General features: G+C 38.6%; 2 protein-coding genes across 6 annotated transcripts in view; both read left to right on the plus strand.

The window, feature by feature from the left end:
• LOC124307347 (rab11 family-interacting protein 4) overlaps window positions 1–16969 on the plus strand; it is a 73806-nt gene that overhangs the window by 41420 nt on the left and 15417 nt on the right. The gene's annotated exons all lie outside the window — the stretch shown is intronic.
• On the plus strand, window positions 1697–16580 carry LOC124307384 (uncharacterized). 2 transcript variants are annotated; one of them, XM_046769014.1, is made up of 4 exons: window positions 1697–1744; window positions 3279–3917; window positions 4933–5049; window positions 16074–16580. In XM_046769014.1, exons 2-4 carry the CDS (start codon window positions 3495–3497, stop codon window positions 16155–16157), a joined length of 624 nt encoding a protein of 207 aa, XP_046624970.1. In that variant the 5' UTR covers window positions 1697–1744; window positions 3279–3494; the 3' UTR covers window positions 16158–16580. The 2 variants fall into 2 exon arrangements, with proteins under 2 accessions (XP_046624970.1, XP_046624968.1); XM_046769012.1 differs by lacking the exon at window positions 16074–16580 and adding an exon at window positions 5941–6504.

A 16969-nucleotide genomic window follows, 5' to 3' on the forward strand; every position in this document is an offset into this window, starting at 1 on the left:
CGCAAACACTGTTTCAATGACACAGGTGTATCCGTATATTCAATGCCAAATCAGCTCAGGATTGTTTAACCCTTCGTTGTCAGACTGGATCAAATAGACCCATAGTCTGACTTCGAAGCTGAATATCTGTAACGGAAAGGGCAGAAATGGGTCCTTTTGTACTATTTAACAGTAGTTTTGCGGAACATTGCGACCAACTTTTTGTGTCAGAATGATTATGCTTTTCGAAGCGTACACGACCGAGCCATTTTTTACCTCAGAGTAGCCCATTTTGAAAGTATCGCCCATCAACTTTATGAAGAAATATTCAAAATTGAATAGTTGTAATTTTGTACGTAAATAGCGTTTTTTTGCAAATTGGTAGCATTTTGATTTTTTTTTTCCACTACCTCGATATTTTATTTTTGAAAAAACGATGGATTTTTATTCTAGAATGGCTGAAGTATGGTTCATATTTTTTTGGTTGACATCAGACTGATAGTTTGCTTGTAACAGCCATTTGAAATCCGACGTGGGTTAATTTGACCCAGTGTGACAACGAATGGTTAATTCCAGTCGATGAAATTTATTTTTATCGAGGTCCTTTTAGCGATTTTTTATTCGTTTCCAAAAATTGTAAGCATCTCGTAGACGATAAATAAATTATTGATACAGTGGAATATTTTACTTCATGTAAAAACGGACTTGCCTTTTTGGATACCACGTGATGGATCGGTGGATTTGCCACGCGTATTGATTGACAGCTGGCAAAACAACATCGCCACGTGTTTCAATGCTATTTATAAAACTTGCAAATACAACACAGTTGTCAATGTTTCGTAAGGCAATTTACCACTTCGGTACGTTGCACTAATTTCGATTTGGTTTATAATTTCCAAACTTGCATTTCGTATACTTTGATATTTTCTCTTGTGCTGTATGAGTGGCTTTGTCGAGTGAAATTGCTTGAACTGTGCCAATATTTCACCAAATCGACTTTCTCAATATATAATTCATGTGTTTATCGTTAGTGTAAAGTTTAATACATATAATATAAGCGTCGATCTGAAAACGTCCACTCTCAGAAGTTCCGAAACATATATAAGACTGTGTCAAATTTTATATTCTGTTTAATTTCTACAATATCGCATTCAACGCGTTTTTACCTCTATCGTAAAAATCTTGAGCCGTGCAACGATCGAGGAACAATCTACGGTGAACGAGCCGAACTGAACCGGTCACCGGAGTCTTTGGGAAGTTGTCAGTCGGCGCCGGTCACTTGACTGGGACGGTCGATTTTCATCCGTTGTGCGACCGTCCGCAGATGGGATTGTGCGTGAAATGGTACAGCAATTAGTCCGTGTCTTTCGAATCGGTAAATCGCCTTCGCCTTGAAGTCGATCGGTCTTCGTCAGCTTGTCCGAGTCTCGGTGGCGGGTAATTCAATCCGTAAGCGGGATGAGCGATCGCGTCAGGCGGCAGAGTGTGGCGAACAGAAGTGGATGAACGATTGAATCCGAGCTGGATTGGAGGTGCAAGTACGCGTTTAGTCGTGGGTGGGTCGAGGGACGCCCTGGTGCGTGAAGTTGAACGAAGCTCGAGTGTTCGGTGGGTGCTGACGCCGAACCCAAGACTCGCCTTGAAACAAAGGAATGAGTTTTCGAGAAGAGAGCTGAAATCGCGTTATTCGATGAGTGCAGTGAGCGAATGGCGAGGGATTCGTAAGTGCGGTGACGATTAACGACGTTGAGGAATCAACTCGGAGGTTGAGTAATTATACAGATGGAGTTGATGTAAAGATGAATTGTATACGTATTGGTATTCGTTCGTAATTGTTGATACCTATCTGTAGAAATTTTGGAGGTTTTTTGGGTTACCGATAACCAATCCAAGATCAGACTTCCAAAATTTGTAATGGTCGATCCGGTATAGTGGTTCCATTATCCGTGGGCTTTAAAATCATTAATCACGAGTTTGAATTCGGAGTTCGGAATTCGAATTTTATATAATTATTTTTTTTTTCTCTATGAAATTGCAGTCTGCAGTGTGAGACGAGAAATTCGAGTGCTGGTTCATGGCTAGTCTAAAGCGATCTGTATGTTTTTGCATGGTGAAAATTAATTTTACCAACTTATCAAAAAATCTAGTAATTCATTCGAGTAAACGGAGGCTTAGGATATGTCTGAAGCTCATTGTCTTTAGTTTTATCATCAGCTTTACGCGATAATTGCGAAGAAATTATGAAACTTCAAAGTTTCAACATAGTGACTCGGTTTTTAAAAGATTTCAAAGCTCATCGTTGGGTTAATTTCACATTGTCAGAGCTTTTGTAACTTTTCGCTAAAAGAAATATGTTTGAGTCTTAGTTGAAAAACTTAAGAAATATATCAGAATCGTACTTTTCAAGAATAATACCGTAGACACAATTTGATATGTATTTTTTCGTACATGATACGATAGAGGCTTGGATAAATAGAATTGGGTACCCAAAAACTGAATTAATATCACGGATCAACAATTCAGGAACATGGATACGAAAATCTCAACAGCAATGGGTTGTAATTTACTTATTCCAATGATTCGCGGAAGAATGAACTTGGTTCTACATATTGGAAAATTATTTCTTAACAACTGCAGTACAGGTTTTAAAGGAATGTACCTTCGTCAGATGAAGGAATGCGGACGATGAAAATTATTCTTACAGTAGGTACCTCGCATCATTAGCCACATCGTAAAGTTGCATACACGTGTATGCACTTATTTGTATGGATAGTCATGGCGATGATTCGATCGTGCGTTTGTTGCGCATACATACGCATGCATGTATATATTGACGACTCGAAAGACGCGAGCTACGGAAGTAATGTAAACCCCGGGAAAACTATCTTTAGACCATTTTATACACACTGAAGTATAAACTTGACTCATCCAACCGCTGTAGATGGTTTTACCGACGCCGACTTACCTTATAAACATGTATAATATAAACGCAACGATCAAATAAACGAATCAAAAAATGTACAATAAATACCGAATGTTGTACGGATGCACAAAAAATTTAGAAATATTTTTACTCGATGTACCGCTAAGGGCAAACATCCTCTATGGACAAAAAGGGTAGATAAGTTTACGCGATACTGGAATGTTCGACCATGGTGCACGAACCTCGGTAACGGAAAAATTGGTATCGAGCCTGCCTTCAAACTGATAAAAAGACCCCAAAAGAAAACAGAAACGTTCTCTACGATAGCTACATGCCAACGACGACCGAATACCAACATGGGACTCTGTTTGTTCAGTCGTCAGACAGTACACACACTTAAAGCGGGTTATCACCATACGTTCACTTGACCGTTCAGCGCGTACTTCACAACGGACCTGCGTTGTCAACTAATATAGCCTACAAAAGTATCCCGTGCAAAATTCATTCTCGAATAACCGTGTTTTCAAAATTCTCCGTTATGAAATTGTCTCGGCGGAAAAAGATCCGGTAGTTTGTGGTAAAATTCGGTTATATGGGATCGAGTCCGGAGAAATGTTGCTGCCAGTCTCCTCACTCGGCATCAGCGTCCGCGACCTACAACCAGGAACGACAAACGCATCCGACCTACGACCCTACGACTCGGAATCAGCAGCCTCCGTTGCCCCGGAATCAGAATCAACCCTGTCATAGTTTTACCCCGTACAACCCGCCCTGCCCGAGCAGATTGTACCCGGAACCTAAGAAAAGCACGTTTGGATCGACACTTTTTACCGGGCTTATCATCCTCTCGATTTTTGCCTTCCTGTACTACTACTACACGTACGTCCTGCCCAGGACAGGGTTTCGAAACCTGACTCGTTCCCCCTTTTACGAAGGCCATAACCCGACGAGTTTTCACTTGACCAGATCAACCGTGGTAAAGATTTCACCGTGTAATTCAATGTTGTATATTCTTGTAAGTAGATTCGTGAATTTTTCAAAAATTGATGGAAGGTAGAATTGATTTTTTTGTCAATCGAGCGTTACTTTCTGGTACTCTGTATGATTAGGAAATTGAAGTAGATCGAAGAGATGGAAATATTTACTCACACATATACGTATGAGTATTTCTTAGGTAGACCAGATTCAGGTTTTACCGGTTCGAGGTAATTTCGTGTCACTAGTTAAACTTTTCCGTTGATGGTGTATAAATATGTGTGTGCATGTATGATACATATGTATATTATATATTCTGTCAAGGTATGATATGACTTTATGTTAGGCTTGATAATCGAGATGACCATTTTTTGTCCCGACGAAATCATTCGAATATATAATTTAGAAAATCGAAGAATCTATTGAGATGCATCGGATTGGACTTAACGATCACTTGCATTTGAAAGTAACACTCTCTTGAACTAAAATAGAAAATCTCTGAGTAGGCAACTTTTTAACGATTGCGTGAAACGTGTTAACTTATACCGGAGATTAAAATTGCTCAGCGTCGCGGATGCTTGTTCATTAATAAATTGTTTGCAAAAACGAAGGCATCGAATGCTACTTTGATGAGAAGTGGATTTTTTTTTTTCGCATATCGCGTCGCCTTAAACAGGAACTAAAGTGAATGCTGTTAAGATCAAGCCCAACTAATTGGATACATGAGTAAATATTTGTGTCTCTTTGAAGTTATATATATGTATATATATATATGTTTGATTACCATACGATTTCTCCTACATTATATTTTTGTTTTTTGGGAGACTTTTGGCTGCAGGTGTTCATCGCTGGACTAAAACCGATACTTTTAAATGCATATATATATACCAATGACTGAAAATGTTAGCTCTCTTTATTTTCGTTTTATGCAATTATTTATCCTTGTCCTGGTCCCAGAAAGCTTAGACTTTGGATTGTTACACGCATCTGCTTCTAAACTTTAAGAGTTACTTCACCTCGTTCCGTACCCTCGTCCTCGACGTTTTTCCTTGTAGGGATATGCGTCGGCGGATGAGGTTGGCGAGTCTGACGAACCCGACGATATTCACGAAAATGACTCCGCCGAGTTCGTTGCCCTGCAATCTTCCGGAAGGGGCAGGCAGCCTTCGTTGGTAGGTGCCAAAGCGCGACTTATTGATCATCGACCCATCCCTTGACCGCGATATCAACGATAAGCCTCACGTCACTCACGCTAGTCGTCTACCGCATGGTCATCGATTCTTATAAGATACGACGTGTGTGCAGAGCTTTGAACTGTGCCAAGGTGGAGTCGAAACTTTGGTTCATTTGATGATAGATACAATACGCACGTGTGGTAAAAATTGAAATTTATTTTTTTCTTTCATTCTGATAGAAAATCAACCTTGTTTCGCAAAAATATCAACACACTATTTTGACGTTCGAAAGTGTACGTATACGACCGTTGAGGCTTGTTCATTGAATATATAATACTTGTACTGCATAGAATCAGTTCAGTCCGTTACCGACTTGCCGATAAATCGCATAATTGAGAACGAAAATCTGTGCGGGTTCAAATATTTTCAAAGTATTGTTATAGTTTGATATAAATTTTATTTTACATCTAATTAATTGGTAAACTAATTGAACATTAGTCAGATTCTTTGAGAATATATTTAAACCTTAATTTTCGGAATAGTTAATTTTCCTCAAATGAATCACAGTTTTTGGCTGGTAAAATATTTTCTTTTACCGTACGAAGAAGCCTGGTTTTCGAGATAAGTTTTAGTGCCGCAATTACGTAGATTGGTGAGAAAACTTTCCAGACGAGAACTGTTTAGTACAAAGTTTTGCCCAAGTCGACAAGTTCCGCTTCATCCATAACGCACACTGCACAAGTATCGTCTAGGAATCGGTGACAATCGAAAAATTTCACATCTGTAAAATTCATGGAAAACTTAAATTTATCAGTTTGAATTATCACGTACAGCCAGAAACTGGCTGGCAACGATCGGCTCACGTGCAGTTTGATTTTTCAAAAACAGCAGGGAATTCGAAGAGATGTAAAGCCTGGTCAATCGACGGAGCCTTACCTTCGCTGCACGAGGGTTTCCATCGATTCTTCGTCAAGGAGACAAGACTCTTCCGACAACCTGTCTGGTCACGGAGGCAGGAGCAAGTCCTGCCTGGATGGCGTGCCACGTTTGAAAACTAGAAACGCCGGAATATAACCAACTTCACGTGCAAAAGATACTTATATCTTGCAATCCCACTTCTTAGATCTCCGGCGAGTCTTCCAGCGATAAAGTACGTTCGTACTCTTATAGGCGTCGTGATCATTATACCGAGTTTCATAGTTACCGGGATATACGGGGTGATTTACACACTTCGAGATCTCGGCGATCATTAGAGGTCTGATCAGTGATATTTATGTACAAAGTAAGAGAGGGATTTTCATTGAAAGCGATGGAACTAAGCTACTTGCTGTGAGAGATGATTCAAATAATTACATTTCTTTGCGTAAATGTGACGACAAGGTGCATATTTATAATTCAGGGACACTTATGCAATTACAACTTGAGCCGTCGTATAGGAGAAGGTATCCCTAAACTAAACAAACCGTTTGATCTAACTTCACGAGGCAAACAGACTCGTAAAATTTCACCAATTTTAACCCCAAACTCGTACAGTAATGAGAGTATTTGAAAGTATTGAACAGATCATAAACTTCTCCCGAATATTGAAGTATGCTAGAATTCCGGACGGTTAAAAAATGTTTCGCTCTGTTTTAAAAAAAATATAATCAACATTCAAAGAGTACGGTTTGATCAGTTTTTGGCTTTATTTTAATGCGTGTATAATGCAACGTATACATCTTTAAGCTTGCTATTAGATACAGGACTATATCCTTGAATTCAATCGTGCAGGTAAAGCATATATCTATCGTTTCTAAGATACTGTAAAGTGTAATGCATGTCATGAACGGATGAAGTTTGTTAGGATTTAAGGCATCTCTTACGTTTTTGCATACCGATAAATAACGTAAACGCACGAGTTTTTGAAATTCATCAAACATTTATGGTACTCTAGTGTTATAAACAGAAAACAGCGGTATGACTGGATCTTGAGAAATAATTCATTGCTATAAGTAGAGCAAATATTGACAAATCTGCGTTGTTTAGAAGTTTAGAGACATGATATCCACTCAGACCACAGATAAAATATTGATTGTACAACTGAACACCAAATAGATTAGAATGCAAATCACGTCTTAGTATCTCGATTCGTTCATTTAATTTTCTGAAATTATGTAAAAACGTTTAAATTTTTTATGCTCATGTGATGCCAACGTCTTGTGTCCTAACTAATTGTAAGCTAATGATAATCCTGACAAGATTCGCAAAGTATTAAACGGCTCGCCGTTCCCGTTTCGCATATTGTTCTTGTGATCTACTTTATTTTGAGCAATTTTTAAGAGCAAGGCTCATTCCACTCGAACATCCTTTTAAATGCGGTTTCTTTGAATAGCTGTGACGAAGCGTTTGGCCAGTCGCAGGATCCAGTGGCGTGAGTACAGTGGCCATGTTTAATAGTGACGTGGAGAATCGAGGAGGAAACCATCGCGTAACAACAGAGGAGCTGAGCAACGTTGGCGTGAAAAAAATAAAAAATAAAAACGCGAAAGCAAATGCCGTGATGTTCTTTTGATAAATTTTCTTTCATCAATATCGACACTAACTTCTCTATGCGATAGATAAATTTTAAAGCGTAATAAAATTTCTATTCATACATTAAAATTTGTTCAGTGGAGCTTGGTACAGATAATTATATAGTGAATAACGTCATCCGATGAATCAGAGCGTTTAACAGAGTCCGGGAGTCTTGGTTGCTTCCGAAGAGGATAGTCATTCTTCCGATTACCAGATTATGGCCTGCAAGATGCAGCGCGAGAGCTTCATCAGTTGGAGCGGCTGGCCTTTCATCAGTTTTTTGATTTTGTTGGGCAGCGTTGGATACACTGCGTGGACGATGTACAAGCAACACGCTCAGGGTGGTTCTTCAGAATAGGGAAGAATCATTTCTCAACCCAAGAAAGTGAGAATCTTTTCCGATTAACTGTGATGTCATTGCAAGTATGTATTATTCGTGAAAGCCAAAGCCTTGGCCGCAGTATCTGAGCAGAGTTATTGAATGATAGGGTTCGATATTGCTGCGCGAAACGCTGTCAACACCTACTCGCTACACTGAGAGAAATTTTTAATTCCAGTTACCGCTCAGTCCTTAACTATTTTCATTTTTTACCACAATCGAAAAATATAGTTCTAGGTACAAAATAAAAATTAGTTTTCTGGCTGTTACCAGAAAGTCTAGTATCGTTACTATTCTTTCTCATTACGATCACTGTTGCTATATTTTCTTGTAACTGTTGTGAAAATTTAATGCTTGTGCAGCGATAAATTGACGTTGAAGCCTTGTTTAACTAAAAAAGTAGAGTAAACCTCGCAAACTGATTTTGCGTTGCAATTACCAAAAAAGCATCGACGATAGCGCAAAATGGTTAAGCGTACCTCGTTTTTCGTAATCCCAACGATATTCAAACAATTTTTTTTAACAATACCTGTTTTACTGAATTCTTCTAGTTACTGTAAGAAATGAAATTTTTCTCAGTTTATCGAAAAACCGTTCCCATCATCTGCATCATGTATCTAATTCATGCTTGAGCAACGCGCGGACTGGCTCTCGTTATCGGCATAATTAAACCACATCTGGAACATGGCCATCGTCTGGTCGGACGCCATCTGAGTTTCGACTTGCAGGTTCACGGTGAGATCCATGGATTAGAATACAACTGTTACCCATTAGTGCCTCTTCGAATCGGTCGTTGTACGTACAGTATTTATGTGTCTATGTCTTTTCATATTGTCAGGTGATGTTTGATGTTAGCGAAGCGGTTTTCACTCCGCGTTGTTGTTTGGATTAATCGAACTTGATGCAGCTAATTATAGAAAATGTAGTTGTTGCTTGACGAGTGCAAGTGAATGGCTCTATTTATGTGCGTATCGGCCAGATAGTGACCACAGTGATTGAAAACGAGTCGCCATTATTTTTTCTGGTTAGCGGTAATTGAACTCTTATAGTTACAGTCACGATATGACTGCCGTATAACCCTATTCGGTTTTACCTTTTCTTTATTCTTTCATATTCAGAAGAAAGTTGAAAATTGACTTCACTGTCAGACCTCTCCGTATACATATAAATAATAATCTTGTTTGTTATAGGCTCGTGATTATTCGTAAGCCTCTGCTTTTTAATTCCTCTCTTCGTCTTTAAATCTTAACCGTCTTGATGACAGTGCAGGTCTCTATTTTATGCAGCCTGAAATTTGTCTGCTAGAAATTATATTTCGAATGATATTGACGAATGCAATATTGCACTTCATTACTCACCGCAACTTTGCGTTTGATGCAATTTGTAAGGTTAACTTTTATCCGATGATTAATACGTCGTACATTTGTAGTCCAGGAATTTATCATGAGTTATACGCGTCAATGAGTCCATGAATCGAGCTTGCTTGGATTCCGAGAATTCCTTGCGAATTAAACAAACCCATTCATGTTTACATACGTTCAACCCGTTCCACGTCGGACGCCGTATATTACAATTTATCTAGAGCAGTGACGTAGCTTGAAGAAACCCCAGCGAATTCACGCTGTAGGCTTTATTATTCCCATTCAGGGTGCTCAAAAGTCGTATATGAAGATTTTTCAAATTGAGCGTAGAATCAACCGATAAGTCAAAATATCATTACGTGCATTCTTAACAGAAACATTATTCATAAAATGTGTAACATGCTGAGATCACTTGGTTATCGAATAGTCGCAGACGTATAAAAGACTTTCTATAGGTACTTCCTCCAATAGATGATCATCGGTCCCAATCTTATTGTTAGACATTCATTACCGCATGTATTTAAGTGCGTGGTGGGTATATATGGGACCGTTAAAGTTTTCTTATAAGGAGATAACCTCTCAATAGGTGGGTTTGAGTAATAGTTTTTGTTTCTTCTTGCATCCTAAGTCAAGAAGTGAAAGAGACAATGGCATTAGTTCTTCGATGTTACTCATTCCGAGTTTGGAATTTTCAATTCGCATTATATGCTGCTTTCTGTTAGTTGAGATCATTTTCTTTCGTCTTATTGATGAAATCGGTTCGGTTAGAAAACTTCACTGAGGGCAATATTCACGCCTTTTTTCCGAAATCTGCCATTTCACACGTAGACGGTTTAATTGGAAAATGTCCCAAATATTGCAGAAAACTCCACATCCTACGGTACTTACTGAAAAAAAGCGTTAAAGGAACCGTACAGGACGCAACATCGATCATTTTCTCCTCAAAGTGCGTTCGATGAAGCATCGGACATTAATTTTACGTCCGTCAACATTATTACGGTACACATTTCTTCCTCGTTCCAACGTAGCTTCTTTCTTTCATATATTTCATCGTTCAATTCTGAAGGAGGTCAAGTCATTTTCCCCTCCATGCTGCACCGCCGTATACAATAAACTTATCATACCAATGAGCAAGCTGTGCGTGTTTGGCTTTCGAACTGTTACCAGTGCGAGCTAGAGTGATCTACCAGTTTCGACTCATTGTTTGTATTTACTCCATTATTCATCCCCGCCTTCAAATCATCCATACCATTTATTTTTATGTGCTTACATAATATATTGAGCCTTTGTGGCCGAAACTTGTCGACAGTAATGTGAACCATACGATTATCATTACGTATATTAAACGTGTATAAACCCCAGAAATGTTTCGTTCTATCGTAATTTTCGAATAGCGTGAAATACTCGCCGGTTAGCCAAGTTAGCAAATTAGATTCCATCTTTCGTGGGTTGTGTCCGATGTGCGCACCAGTCAATTTACTGCCAACCGTGACGTGAGATGGTTGCAAAACGAGCACTGCGTGTAGTTTCAGTCATTCTTTCGAACTGTAAGTAATCTGATTTTTCTGTCGTTGTGAAAAGGTATAACGCGCATACGTACAACTTGATACGAGCACAAATTTTTGATGAGGTGTTTCCATTGATACACAACTATCGAAAAGAAAGGTTTCTTATCATTTTTTGTCACGACCGATTATAGGTGTCAATCACTATTTTTGCCATTATTTTACGTAGAGTGATACAAGCGTACAATTATTCTGTGGTGCCAAATAAGAAAAGTTCGGTTGAATATTTTTTTTTTTACGAATAGCATCGAAAGTCTGATATTCCAATAAACCACCGAAAGAGTTTTCGAAGTGAGGAAAATGAGGCATTTTTTGCAATATAGTTCGAACCATTTATAGTTTCATATTCCGTAAGTTTTTTTTCTAATAATAACAACAGGCAGGTTATAAATTTTACTTAAAGTTAGTTCAGTTTTTTTCTAGACATTTCAAATTTTTTATCTAACAATATACTCTCATTTTCCATGTAATTCGAAACTTACAGATTGAATAATAAGTCTTTTTCTTCAACCTTCCCAGTGCTTTGACAAGTTAATTTTCTTAACTTTTTTTCGAGAGCAAATTACGGAGAGTGAAGTTGATTCGTTGTTAATAATTGATTTACGGAGTGTGTCGTTTCAGGGTTGAAATTCAATAGAATTACAATTGTTTTGGTGATTCAGCACACTGTTTTAATCCCATGTTTTACAATTAATTTTTTATCAGAAAAATAACGAATAATTAGACCATACCAAAAGTGAGAATTTAATTAATTAAGCTTTCAATTTATGCACTATAATGACTAACGGAAAGTGAATGTACCGAAGATATCTTACTGACACATGACACACTGATTTGTGTAAGAAATTCATTTCATTAAAAGAAAGAAAAAAAATGTATAACCTGAAGAATTGAAAGAACTGTACTTTCGAAACAGAGCCATGACCAAATTAACATCAGTCTTAAATACTTGAATTTTGTGATTAATAACCAACCGAATCAGAATCACAATTCCATGATTTTTTACGCAGCAAAAACTTTGAGCGATGTAGCGAAAACATTCGTGACATGTTATCACAACCGTTTTTACAGGCAAGATGTTTTTCTCTTTCAAGTAAACGTTAAAGTTAGCGAAATACAGCTACAGTCAGTGGCGGGTCAAGTTGATACACGGTTAGAAAAAAATGTCCCAGCAGGTCCACTACAGTTTTTGGGTTCGTTTGACCATTTTTTTAATCTATTACTGAGTGAAAAAAAGAGGAAAATTTACGGATTACACGTCGATATGACAATTTAAATGTTAAAATGACAAGCATTTGTGTCATATTCACTAACAGAAATGTAACAAATAGCACAAATATGAAACGGACCTGCTGGGACATTATCTTGAGTTAAATTTTTCCGACTGTGAACAGAATGGGCCCATAAACGTGGTTGCAATCGAACGTGAACAATACCCAACGTCGCATATTGGCCGCACCCTTCTTGTTTTAAAGCGAATGGGTCGCCTGTTCGTCCGTTGCGTTTGGAATATTTGAAAGTCGTAATCAACAGCAGCAGCAGTTTGGTATAAGGCTATCAGAGCACACAGGATACATGAGTCATTGGCTACGCACCGGGTAATCGGAGGGTCAACAAGGGTCGGATGACTTGACCACCACGGCCGGAGTTGGTTTATAGTCGGTTGATTCGCTCTTCGTGTCGTCTCTGGATGAACGTTACGTTACGACGATCAAACGTACCTACGTTACCCAATTCTATAACCCCCGTACGTGCCTACCCACTTGTAATGTGTGTTTTATTACACTACGCGGCTCACACACCCCGGAGAGTGGGCGCGTCCGTAGGTAGCGTTTGCATATCAGAGGCTGGAAACAGAAAAGCATGGAGTGAAAAAATAGCAAAGGAAAGTACTCACCTGGATCGAGCGGACACGTGTGTTTCACCGGTGTCGGCATTTAACTACGTATATATACCTTTTATGCACACACTCTGGGCACGCACGTTAGCCGTACTTTCTCACTGCGGAAAGGAACCTGAGCCTGATTATTATTAAAATAATCATGTTTTATTGTACGATTTAGAGTATTTTTTCATTATTATCAAATCTATAATATCAAGCGGGGGTTCCTAACATCCATTAAACCTACATCTTCCGACAACCGGGTTAATAAATCTCGCCCAGGAACAATTGCTTAATTGTTTTTTTTTGGTTATTGTTATTAATCATTTGTCGCAGAATTTCCAATGAGTATGGCTGGCCGTGCTCCGACCTTTTGGAACTGACCGTCAAATCCAAGATTTCCCATCCTTCTTATATTACTTAACAACGGTCACAAAGAAAATTTCTTAATGTTTCAATGGAGTCTTGATTGGAATAATGTAGAAGTGTATATTGGTCCAGGAACCAGTGACAGTGAGATACCTGTACTTATCTGCAACAAGTCACTTTGTCGCAGTTTGCCTTCGTCATTCCGGTGATTTTTTAACTAGTTGTAACGTACACACTGTAAATTAATGAAGGTATCAGAATGTTTTCTCTTAGGAATTATAGATCGTTTTTGTATTTTTTTTACATTTTACAACTTTCACTTACGACGTGCGAATGCAGTACGATATCTTTGCTTTTGTAAAGTGACTTATTTACGTTCCCTCTCTTGCATCAGTTGCTCATATTAGGAAGTAGAGTCTTTTAATTCTTGAAGCGTCGATAAAAATTAATTGCTTATCTCATGGTGGATGTTGACCTTTTGATAATTGATCCAGAACGATTTTCCTTTCCCTTATCTTACGAACTAATATCGTAGGAATACATTTTATCGTTCAAGGTCGAACAGTGGTTGCAGTAGGAATAGTTGACGTTGCCTACTGAGATCATAGAAGCTCTTTTCGAAATTAGAACTGTTGAAACAATTAATTTTTTCTTACACAAAGTTTTATAACTTGGTTAAATTTTATGATTCGAGTTATAACAGTTTTTCTATAAAATCATCTTTAGATTACATTTTCTTTAGTAATCTAATGTTATCAGTTGTGCAACGTATGGCATGAGATATTTTTCCTTTATACCTTTTCCTTTCCTTTGTCGTTTCTATTACGTTAAATCATTTTTCTCAATAATCCGTGTTTCGCGGATTATTGTTATCGTCTACGCAACGACTATACATATCCATAAATTCCGTTTCAACGATGTTATTTCCTGCTTTTTTCCTTCAGCCTGAAGGTGACGTTACTTCGCGGTTATCACGTGATAGCAGTGCGCACAGATTTATTCATGACGGTCGTGCGTAATATATATAATATATACATATATATACATGCGTATGCGTGCAATTGTACATATAACGCATTGTACAATGGGTGTGCTCGTTGCATGGTAACTCTGCATCGTCCATTCATTCCTAAGCCGCAGTGGTGGCCGAGCGTTTATATTCCTAGACAGTTTGATAAAAATGCAAAAGTTAGCAGATAGAGAGCATATTTAACACGGCGCGTGAGCTTGCGGCGTAAATAGCCAGAGCTTTGGCGCGTCGGTTAAAGTCCGACGCCCATGTAAATGTAGGCAAGTAGCAACGTTCAGTATCCGAGGCGCGAGCGCCGACTTCGCGTCGAGGGAACAACGCGCGTTTAAAAGTCAAAGCGGCAGTCTCTCTGGCAAAGCAACGCGCGTGAACGCAACGAGGATAAGAAACGAGTCCGTTAAGACAAAATAAAAAAAAAAAAAAAAGTAAAAGATGAAAATAAAAAAAGAACCTTTTCATTTTACTCCCTGATAATTATCATTGTCGTACCGCGGGTGGGTTTTACGTGCGTCGAGTGTAGATGCTTCGATTATCCTTTTGATTGACCGTATTCCGCGAGGATTCGAGTTTCGTTTAACGCGGTGAAAGTGAAAACGTGAAGTTGAAAACGAAAGAAACAACAACTAATATTAAAGACTTAAACATGTACGTAAATATGTATCGCCGTTGAAACGTACCTACTTATATATATGTGTGTGTGTGTGTGTGCGCGTATGTACGTATAAAATGTACAACCTACATGACGACTGTTTTATGATTCTTCGGCTATTTCTGCAATAGCGTAAGTTCGGCGGATGGAAATTATAAAAGCTATACAGGTTTGGATATACTGTAACGGTGATCGCAGCGGAGAAAATTGCTAGCAAGAATTCCCCCTCGTGTAGTTGTTGTATACAATATGGTATTGTGAAAATACTCCATGCTGGATCATATATATTATATTACCGCGTATATTGCAATTTCGCGCACGCGTCAGCTCGAGGTTATAAATTGATGAGCTAAGCGAGTACGAGCTGTACGATTGTATTAAGTGTTTGCAAAATAGAAAAGAATTATAATAATGATACGAGAATACGATTAAGCGTTAAAGAACTCCGAGGAATACGTTTTCGGTTCGAAGTATACGTGCTGCATCAAGTGTATCGTATACGTTAATGATTGGTAACATGCGCATAGTTTAATCGTTTTGAACCGACAGAAACACGTTGAATTATTGCGAAATTTTTACGCGGACGTTTCACACTGACCAAACTAAAAAAAAAAAAAGAAAAAAGAGAACATAAAGTCGTTAGGAGAGTCGTTGAACTTGAATCGTACCCGTCATATATTCATAAACACACTTATAGAAATCTTATAAATATTCTGAAATGATGAATTTAGATTTGCGTACGCGTGAAAAATTAATGCGTGTAAATTTCTAACTAATGGGAATGAATTTTTACTCTTTGAATTGCATGATACGGAAGTATGATTTGTTTGAAAATTTACCCATTGCGAAGAAATATCGTAACAGTCCGTATTCCAATGAATCATTTTTCTCGTTGTATATTTTTTGATTGACTTATAATTTAGCGTGTCACATTTATTTTCCTTTAAATAAAATAAAAAAGAAAATAAGCTCCTTTCTCCGCGTCTCTCCCCCCTCCTTCTTTTCAATCTTCCATATGTATTATATATATACACCATTACGCGCGGTTGCGATACGTGTCGCTGTAATATCATATTATATCGCTTATTGTTAGTTTGCCGGTGCTCACATCGGCAGCAACAGCCCAACGATTCGAAACAGCGTCGGGTGTAAGAATTCCTGCAATACCTCCGCGTTTGTCTTGTCGTTGAATTAAATCGCGATCTGCTCAGTTCAATTTTTTGGTGATTACAGGCAGATGTACGAAACGCTTTTATCAATATTACGAACATTGAACGAATGACAGTCAGAGAGGTCATTTTAAACTGCGAAGCGTGACCCGCTGATTTATTGTTATTGCTGCGTTGTTATTGAACGTTCGAGTGTCGAAGTATATTACATGTTATAATCACGAGACATTAAATTTCTCGATTGCGGCGAAATCGGTTTAAAACTGTGTAGTGCCAAAGTGAAATAACAATAATAATAATTAAAACAATAAGGTGCAAGTGGCAAACAATTGTGTCGCACGTATAAGTGAGAAAAACAAAAACTTGGGACAAGGTTTATTCGCTTAAATAGCCAGTGACTCACGCAATGCGCGACGTTGCTCGTCGTATTCGTGTAAATATAACTAGGTGTGTAAATTTATCGATCTTTCGTGCTGGACTGCAGTGATAATTTGGGACGCGGTGGAGATATCGTAAGGTATTCGGAGAAAAATATCGGGACCAAGAATCAGACGGAGGTTATTGGGGCGATGAACGCCGTCGCCGTTCCCGTCGATCTGCAGGAATCGGAACTGGAGAGCCTCGAGAATCGTCGACGTCGTGGAATGTCCGTCGATCGCGGAGCGGGGGCGGGTGCAGGTCTTGAATACGACATGTGGGAGGGTCAGTTCCAATTTCTTGGACCCAACGGCGCGTTGATGGCCACCAGTCCCGTAGGGCATAACTTTGGTCAAAACTTCGATCAGGACTCACCTCAGAATTCGCCCAACGACGGATACAAAGTTACCCAGGTCAATCAGTGGTGCGATCATCTCACGGATCACGTAAGACACCCATCCAGTTGTCAATGAACATTTTTCAAATACCGCCGAACCTTATTCAGACGGCTTTAATCGCAGTTTCTCAGCCAGTTCTATAAAT

Source organism: Neodiprion virginianus, chromosome 6 (assembly GCF_021901495.1).
Source record: "Neodiprion virginianus isolate iyNeoVirg1 chromosome 6, iyNeoVirg1.1, whole genome shotgun sequence".
Classification (NCBI taxonomy): Eukaryota; Metazoa; Arthropoda; class Insecta; order Hymenoptera; family Diprionidae; genus Neodiprion; species Neodiprion virginianus.